Source organism: Acanthisitta chloris, unplaced genomic scaffold (genome assembly GCF_000695815.1).
Source record: "Acanthisitta chloris isolate BGI_N310 unplaced genomic scaffold, ASM69581v1 scaffold14100, whole genome shotgun sequence".
Lineage (NCBI taxonomy): Eukaryota > Metazoa > Chordata > Aves > Passeriformes > Acanthisittidae > Acanthisitta > Acanthisitta chloris.
The window spans coordinates 362-9688 of NW_008652286.1; the positions used below are offsets into that span (position 1 = coordinate 362).

At 36.9% G+C, this 9327-nt stretch overlaps 1 protein-coding gene across 1 annotated transcript in view; it reads left to right on the forward strand.

The window, feature by feature from the left end:
- Positions 1-6942, forward strand: part of LOC103804173 (ephrin type-A receptor 7-like) — a 7273-nt gene extending 331 nt beyond the window's left edge. Inside the window, exons 2-3 of the mRNA XM_009076772.1 lie at positions 1907-1971; positions 6265-6942. Of these exons, the coding sequence (XP_009075020.1) occupies positions 1907-1971; positions 6265-6942 (743 nt within the window). The remainder of the gene's footprint in view (positions 1-1906; positions 1972-6264) is intronic.
- Positions 6943-9327: the final 2385 nt, after the last annotated feature.

Consider the following 9327-nt stretch of genomic DNA (forward strand, 5'->3'; position numbering starts at 1 on the left):
CCTCCTCCCCCCGGGGCGGGGGGGGGAGCCGCAGGATTCCCTGGGTTGGGAGCCACTGGCCTCGAGAGCTCTTCCCCGGTAACTTTAGGGGTCAGAAGGAACGCTAGGATTTCTTTGCAAGTGGCTTTTAACAAAACATGGGTTTGTGTTTGTTTATTTGGTTTTTTTTTTCTTTTGGTTTGCTTGTTGTCTTTTCTTCCTGTGATGTGCCCACCCGTTGCTACGTGATGGAGAATTGCTGCTAAATTTAAAAAAAAAAAAAAAAGGATAAAGAATTGCAGCCGTGGGGTGTTGGGCTGGTGTTGAAATGGTTAAATTTTTCTTAGTGCCTTTTTTCTTTTTTTTTTTTTTTTTGACCCTTATAAATGTTCTTGTTTAACAAACCAGCACATACACCACCTGCTTTTCTATAGAAAGTGTTGCAAAGTAAAGCCCTTTGAATCCAAGCTTAATGAAATAAGCAGGTAATCTTTCTAGAGCGAGACTATACTTCCTTAATGAGTAGTTCCACTTCATTACTGAAATCCAGGCCTGGAAGCTACCGGTTTGGGTTCAGCTAACATTCCCTGTATTACTGCATGACCCTAGAAAAAACTTTTTGGGGCATCTCATCTTTGTTGCAATTCACTGAAATTTTGTGTAAATTCTGTTAGGAGGAAGGGCCAAAGTGAGAGCTCGAACTGTTTCAAAAGACCTGAAAAAAGTTGCTTCAAGTTACAGCCTTAAATCACACATCTAAAATATCAGTAAGCAAATGCTGTGTATGAAGTTATAAATAGCTTTATAGCTAAAGATATATGGAAGAGGTTTAAATTAGAAATATCACTTTTAATTTAATCAGATAGAAGCATGAAGTTAACTGTGCAACTTTTCAAAGTGTGCCAAACCTAGTTCACTCTACAGCTTTGCCTGTTTGAAAGAAGGTATCACAACAAATTATTTCACTTTTTCTTTTTTATTGGTCAGCACAAATTAACATATGCACCATTTGAAAATCTTACAGACTTATAATGATATGCTAAGAAAAAAAACTTAGAGCTGTAATTGGAATATAAGACATGAATAGAAATGTGTTTGAAGGTAATAGTACATGAGTGATATAATCTCCAATATGTACTGTAAAATATGTAAGAGTTGGTTTATTAGGCTGTGATTCACCACTTTCAGAGATGGGGTTACATTTAAGTGAAAATAATTGTGATGCTACTAGAACTGATGTCTTTCTGTATAGAAATGTCACTGGGGTATAATGGCAGGAAGATTTTAGGATGACATTACCATAAAGTGAATGAGTCTGACTTTGTGTATGTGAGGTGTGAGGTTATTGCAGAGTGTTTTATTTTCTGTATTCCTCATTGTCACTTATTTACAGAATTACTGCTGTCACCAAAGGGGCATATTTTTCTACTTTCACACTCTAAAAAGATCATTGCTTTTTCAGTGCAACTCCCAGTAAGGTATAGACTAGTCCTGTCTAAATCACTTCAGAATTGTGTTGAAATGTTGGTCTGTATTTGTTTGTTTGAAGCTGATTGTAATAATTGGCATATGGGAAATGTCCTTCTTATGACAAAGGAGATGGAGGGAGAATAAATCTTCGTGACTGATTAGAAACACTTCAGAGCACTGAATAAAACCTATTTTATTTTAAGCAATGAAATTGTAAAGGTTAATTTATAGCTACTTATATGTGTATGGTACATAGTCACTTAGTCATAAATTGATATGTAAGTGCATAGATGTGGTTGCTGGTAAAATTGTTTAATAATACAAAGGAAAAAATACTAATTTGTACAAAATTGCATTCACTCTATCCCTTTTTATAAATTCAGATTTTGTTCTTTGGTTTTATATTCTGACTTATTTAACAAACTGTGAAATTTCATTTTTTCCCCTCTTCTTTTAGTAATTTTGCTGGACTCTAAAGCACAACAGACAGAATTGGAATGGATTTCCTCTCCTCCCAATGGGGTAAGTATTCCAGGCAAAAATAAAGTTCCTAAAGATGAGTAGTTATTTTGCTAAATAAGTTGAAACACTGGCTTTAATCTAGTTCTCCCTCATATTTCAGCAAGCAAACCAAGTGTTTATGGCTTCTTCATTTTTAGAATAAAACCTCAGCTTACAGTAGACAAAGGTACAAGCTAATTAAAACCAAGAGGTGCTTTAGGAACTCACCTAAATATTCCTGGTAGCTTTATGCTTTGTAGTGCTCTACAAAGGATTACACTGTATATTTATAACACAGTATTTTAAATCCCTTTTTCCTTCTTTCTATAGAAGCAGCAGATTTGCTTCTGTGTGGAAACTTTCTAAAAATGTGGTTTTCATTTTCTGCAGAATGGGTGATCATAAATTTGTTTACGATGTTTTCTTTGTAATTGAATAGCACAGATTGAAGTGCTCTGAAACAAAAACATTTAGATTGCAGATGTGTTTGAAATGACATTCCAAAACTTGAAACATCCCCAAGCCTTGAGGAGCTTGATATCTGGAACTAGGCACGAATTATGTGGTTTAGGTCACCTCCAGCTTGCTTGCAAATTAATCTCATGGTACTCTGTGAAATGTACCGCTGTAAAATACATCATTATAAATAATGAGACGTTTAAAAACATCAGTGCTATTGTCTGATTGTATACAGGAAGCTGAGAAATGCTTTCAGTCTGAATTAAAAGTGTCAGAAAGCCCCTTCCTCCTCAAGCCTTGAGGAAGAACATTTTCAGAGGGATATAATGGGGATATTGTCCTACCTTAGCTCAGTTCTACCTGATCTCAGTCTGACAAATCATAAATTATATGGACAGTTGTTCCTCATGGAGGGAATTGTGCTGAATCCATTGCCACTCCTTGCACGAACAAGGACTTGGGGCATGAGTCCCTTAATCTCCAGCGCATTAAGAAATCTGGAGGCAGAGGAGCGTGAAGTGTGAGTGGGGATAGAAAAGTGTAACAAATCCTTTAAATAAGAAGAATGAAATTTTGAAAGTGTCTTTTCTTTAAAAGCAAGATTGTAATATCAATACAAGCATAAACTGGAAACTAATCTGAGGACTTCAGAGGGAATGTAACGCGAGCTCAACACGTACGATGGTTAATAACCTTGGCATTAGTGTTGTGCACTGATTGGAGCCTTTACCAGAGGTGTTTGAAAGATTAGCTTGGTGGCAATTATATTAGGCTAACCTATAGATAATGAAAGACATGTCAACACATGTTACACATGTCAACATACTGAAAGATGAAAGTAGAGTCAAATTCAACAACTAGTAGAAGGCGATTGTCAGAGGTAGAAGCCAAGCAGGAATTAAAAGTGAATCAAAACTAATATCTGGATTTGCATGTGTGAAAATGTTCAGAAACAGTTGCCTGTAAATTAACATAAAAGTAGCATTTTAACAATGTCATTTTGAAAAGGATTTATTTTTTAGTTTAATGACTGAATTTTCTGCTGTGCAATAAAGGCTTCATGGGAATAAACACAAAATCTTCTCAAGAGTACTACTGCATCATCACAGTACAGAATATACCAGTCAGACACTCATTAAATGCCTCATTCAACTGCAAATGTTACATTTAGCATTGTTAAGATCACTAAGAAATTCAAATATCATAAATGGAAACCAATAGAACAGGATACATTCAATTAGAATTGCAGGTATCTCACCATATTTTGCAGCAGGACAAAGAAAGGTTGAGTTTTCTTGCTGTACAAGTTAATGATGGAATTGAAAACTATAAGAAGGCTCTAATGAAACATGATCTCAGACGCCGTAGGTGAAAACATGCCGAAGTACTGATGTGGTGGTTTTTTTTTTCTCTGCAGAGAAAAGACTACTTGAAATAATAGCTCTCTGATTACATAATTGAACCATAAGTCGTATTTTCTTTTTTGGGTTTTTTGGGGTTTTTTTTTTTTTGCTTTGGGAAAATATGGAAAGATATTGTTGAGTGTTTAATGCTAGAGTTAACAAAAAGTAGGACTTGTTATATCAATTTAGGTGTTTGTATTGTTTTCCTTGATCGAAGTATGAGACTCTATCTGATGCTAGCCAGCCTAGGGATTTTGACCCTGAGAAGGCTCATTTGTGTTGTAATATGAAAAATAGGTTGATTTTGTAAAATCTATTTTGTTGGTTTTAGTTTGTTTGGGGTTTTTTGTGGGTGGGACATGAGATTTGTTTAGGTCGAGCATGAGACGAGTCAGATTCTGTTGTGTGGTGCATTAGTTACTTTCACTTCGAAGGTACAATGCATCATCTAACTGAGTATCTCATTGCAGAATCTGACTGAGAGTTTGGAGGGAAGAATATTTATGCAAGATAAAAAGTGAAATAAACTCCCCCAAACCAACTCAAAGAAACCCCAAAGCAAATAGCACTATATGATATGACATGGAGAGTATGAAAATCAGTAAAATTGTAGGCTTTGTGCCGTTTTTGTCATCTTGGTGGGATTTTTTGGCTGTGGGTTTATTTTGCTTTGTTTTTGATGGGGGGATTTTTTTAATTTTTTTTTTTTTATTCTAATTGTGGCAGAGCCAGAAGCCTCTCAGTCTAGGGCCCCTTTTTATTTTCCTTGTTTGTACTAGTTTGTATAGATGTGGAAAAAATATTGCTCATTCAAATCTAATAAATCTGTTGTGAAGATAGACTTTCTTCTCTTCTGAGGTTAAGGCAGTTCCATATGCAATCACTTCAGTTAGCTCCACAAGCATTTAATAATCTATTTCAATCATTTAATACCATATGCATCTACAATACCCTATACACCACATCTATATTAATTGTGGCTCTTTGAAATGTGCTTTGATATTTACAACTTCTGTGCATTTCAGCATCGGCAGCCGTGATATATTTTGTGGTGATAACTTCCAACATCAATTCAGCCACATCTGCTTTTCTTTGGAGCAGTACAACAACATTGAAATGATCTCATTTGCTGTCAGATAGACTTGCAAAGTGCTGTATACTGCATGGCTCCTGATCTGGGAAACCAATGCTTTCCACGCTTGGTTGCTGGTGTAAGGAATGTCAGTGGATGTTCCATCCTACAGAGGTGCAGAGAATAACTAGTCCCACGAAGCACTTAAGCATGTGCTTACCATTAAGCTCATAAGTACTGTCACTGATCTTAAGCATGAGCTTAAGTGCATTATTGACATAGGGCCAGAGGGCTGAGTGCCATGCAGAGAAGTCATGGTTGCCTGTATCAATGGGGTGAGGATAATTCACACACCCCCATCCCCCCAGTTTATTGCAGCTGTGGTTTCTGCAGGCAATGAAACTTACAAGAAATGTGAAAAAAAGGTGAGAGACAGATATTGTTTTGGTTACACCTAGGCAGATCTGCCTGGTTGATTTCCATGGAAGGTTTGTCATTGCTGGAGGTGTAAATTCCCACGCTACCAGAGGCTGTTAAATACTCCTGGGCTGTTATAGACTTACCAGCTCGTTACATAGTTGGTAACCTAAAGAGGGAACATCAACAACACTCAGGCTTTGAACCGCTGAACTTTCAGTCATGTGGGTTGTTTTTAATTCTGGTTGTAATCTCATGGTTCATTTGAACTCCCAACTAATTGAAGTTTGCTCCTTTTAACACGGGTGCAGCCCCTGGACAAAATGTGAGGTGAAGAGGAGTTGCCACTTACCTCTTTGGTTTGTAAGTAAATCAGAAGGCAGACTGCACAAAAAAAAAAAAAAAAAAGGGGGGCAGCCAAAATGTTTTCTTGCTTTCAGATTTTTGTGTCCATTTTCTCTTGCCCTCTCTCTATGCCACTTAGGAGTGAATCTGACTCAATGAGTTTCAGGACCTGATCCATGCTTTCTAATCAAGTTCCACATACACAAGTTTTGTGTGCTGTAACACTAGGCAATTCCAGTTTCTAAGACTTCACTGATTTTAGGTTTCTTTGGCAGAGAAGCTGCCTCCCTCCTTTCAGTCTTTGCTTGCCCAAAACCATCATGACCTTAGTAAAATAGGTGTGAGTCCACTGTGTAATCAGAACCTGAAGCTGCCCCTTTGCAACTGTGCCCATGATATGGCAATGATTTTTAGAAGCTATTTATATATGGAAAAGACATGGAGGGAGAGAACACTTATTGCTGCATTTATATATATCCTTCATTTAGGTGCTTATGAGTATTTTAAATAATAACCTATTGTTGAGGGAGACATGAGCTGTGCAAAACTTTTAAAAATAGTAGTTGCATCTGCTGACATCCTTCTTGTTGTATTACTAACTGTTTGTTGTCGTTTTAGTGGGAAGAAATTAGTGGACTGGATGAAAACTACACTCCTATACGAACATACCAGGTATGCCAGGTGATGGAATCAAACCAAAACAACTGGCTTCGGACTAACTGGATTGCGAAAAGCAATGCACAAAGGATTTTTGTAGAACTGAAATTCACTCTGAGGGATTGTAACAGTCTTCCTGGAGTTCTGGGGACTTGTAAAGAAACTTTTAACTTGTATTATTATGAAACAGACTACGACACTGGCAGGAATATCCGAGAAAACCAATATGTAAAAATAGACACTATTGCAGCAGATGAAAGTTTTACCCAGGGTGATCTCGGGGAGAGAAAAATGAAACTTAACACAGAGGTGAGAGAAATTGGACCTTTGTCCAAAAAAGGATTCTATCTTGCGTTTCAGGACGTAGGGGCCTGCATTGCTTTGGTCTCTGTCAAAGTCTACTACAAGAAGTGCTGGTCCATCATTGAGAACTTAGCTATTTTTCCTGACACAGTGACTGGCTCAGAGTTTTCCTCTCTAGTTGAAGTGCGAGGAACTTGTGTCAGCAGCGCGGAGGAGGAGGCAGAGAACTCACCCAAGATGCACTGCAGCGCCGAGGGAGAATGGTTAGTGCCTATTGGAAAATGTATCTGCAAAGCAGGATACCAGCAGAAAGGAGACACCTGTGAGCGTAAGTAAACACACTACTTGCTGTCAATTACAGGGCAAGTTCTACTGGTTTCTTTTTCTTTTTCTTTTTTTTTTGCAAGAGAAGTAGATTTTCAATGTGCTTTAAAAGTTTTCAGGTCCTCCATCCGTGAAGTTCACACTGGGTAATCTAAAGCAGGTCATGGAAATTGGTAGTTGCATGCTGCATTTTTGAATTTAAACAAGACAAGTTGAAGTGGTACTGTATATATATATAAGTTCAGGACTAACATTTTAAACTGGTTAAGGTGATGTTTCTTGTACCTCTTGGTAATGCTGAGCAAGACATTCCTATCACGGAATATTGTATCAATAACATCAAGTGTGAGTAGGTAAACACTTCATTCTTTCACATGATCAATGACAGAAATATAAAGAAACTAAAAAAGAGGCAGTAAATCTAGAACGAGGTGTGGTTAGTAACTGGAAGAATACACACACAATAAAACCTGAGCTAGAGACTTGTGTCAGGTATTAAAAAATTCAAGACAAGTTAGATCTTTCAAAGAGAATATCAGAATGAAGTATGGTTTCCTTCCTACAATATATTTTTGCATGAAACTAACTAAACTTTTGGCTTGCAGTGGGATCAGGGTAATTATTTTAAAATACAAGCAAATCAGAGACTTCTGAGCTGTACTTTCTAATTCAGATTGATTCAGTTAGCCATGTTCTTAGAATGATACTCACCCTTAGCATTGCTGTCACTTGGGCTACAGGCATAGGACATTTCTGCTTAGGATGAGAAAGGATATTTCATTGTCTTTGCATACAGTAAAATCAAGAGAATAGGCACTTTGTTTGAAGATAGATATTTTCATGTACATTTAATACAAGTGTCTTACAGTAAAATCAAGAGAATAGGTACTTTGTTTGAAGACAGATATTTTCATGTACATTTAATACAAGGTATATAATTTTTATTAGAAGATATCACAAGGAGTTATACATCACCATATTTTTATTGTAAGATAGGCAAATATTTGTTGGTGAGATTTAAGTTAGGAACTGGGGAAAAAAAAAAAAAACCCAAATATATGATTACAGTAAAATCAAGAGAATAGGTACTTTGTTTGAAGACAGATATTTTCATGTACATTTAATACAAGGTATATAATTTTTATTAGAAGATATCACAAGGAGTTATACATCACCATATTTTTATTGTAAGATAGGCAAATATTTGTTGGTGAGATTTAAGTTAGGAACTGGGGAAAAAAAAAAAAAACCCAAATATATGAGGAGGAGAAACATAGAGAATCTCAAAACCAAAGCTGGCAGCAGTCACTGACTCTGATGTGCCTGTGTGAGGACTTCAAAATCTGCAGAGGATTAGGGACACCCTAATTCAAAGTAAATGAGTCTACTTATTAATAATTTGTCTTCAGGGTAAAAAAAACACAGTTGTGTTTTTGATGAGTTTTTGAGAGGAAATTCAGAACAAGGTGAAGTGAGTGGAGTTGATCAGAAGCCTTTGTAGCCCTGCACAAATCTTTCATTGTTCTGTTGGGAAGAGATGAGGGTTTATACACTGCAGAGGGTGATCTCATTAGGAGTAATTGTGATGTGAAAAACTGCCCTGACGAAGCCGTTCGGGAGATTCTATTAAAGCTCTGTTAAAAATATTAAGCCATAGTTTTGAGGGTTTTGATTTATTTCTTCCTTGAGTGAGCAATTTCTTTCCTTTTCTTAGTTAACTTGCTCTTGATTGCAGACCTAGTTATGGTTGATGTAGTTAATATACTAATTTTCTTTGCCTTTCAATAAAAGAGAGAAAGTAGCCAAAAAAGAAAGCAGTGTATGTTGGGAAGTGGTGGGGGACAGGAGCTGAGTGAGCGTGGCAGAGGTGGATAGAGAAGAAACTGCTGTTTGGTAACTGGAGTTCAAGTAACCTGTTTATTAAATAGGCTTCTTAATTTCTAACCATGCTGCTGTTGACAAAAAGAATTAAATGATAACTTGCACTTGAGCCTAGTAACGTGCTCATTTGCAAGAACACTTCCCATTTTTTGGCTTACTTCCAAAGCAATCACTAAGAGAACACACTACTCTGGAAACAGTCCAGAGGATCATTTATGGTATTTTTTTCCTCTTTTCTTTCAGTGATCCTGTTAAGAGTTTCAAAACAAACTCTGGCTCCTTTTGAAGGCAAGTTAATGTGTTTGAGAGGGAAAAGGTGGTAGGCAGGCACTCGTGGAGTTGGCAGCTCCAAGCCAGAAGGATCTGGAGAACTGTGGCACTGTCTGTGCTGAAGGATGTTATTAAACATGATCAACTATGTGCTGCCTGATAATACAGCTGGCACACTGATACCACTGCTGTATTTTTTTTTTTTTGGTGACAGATATTGAGAGAAACTTATCTGAACGTTGACAC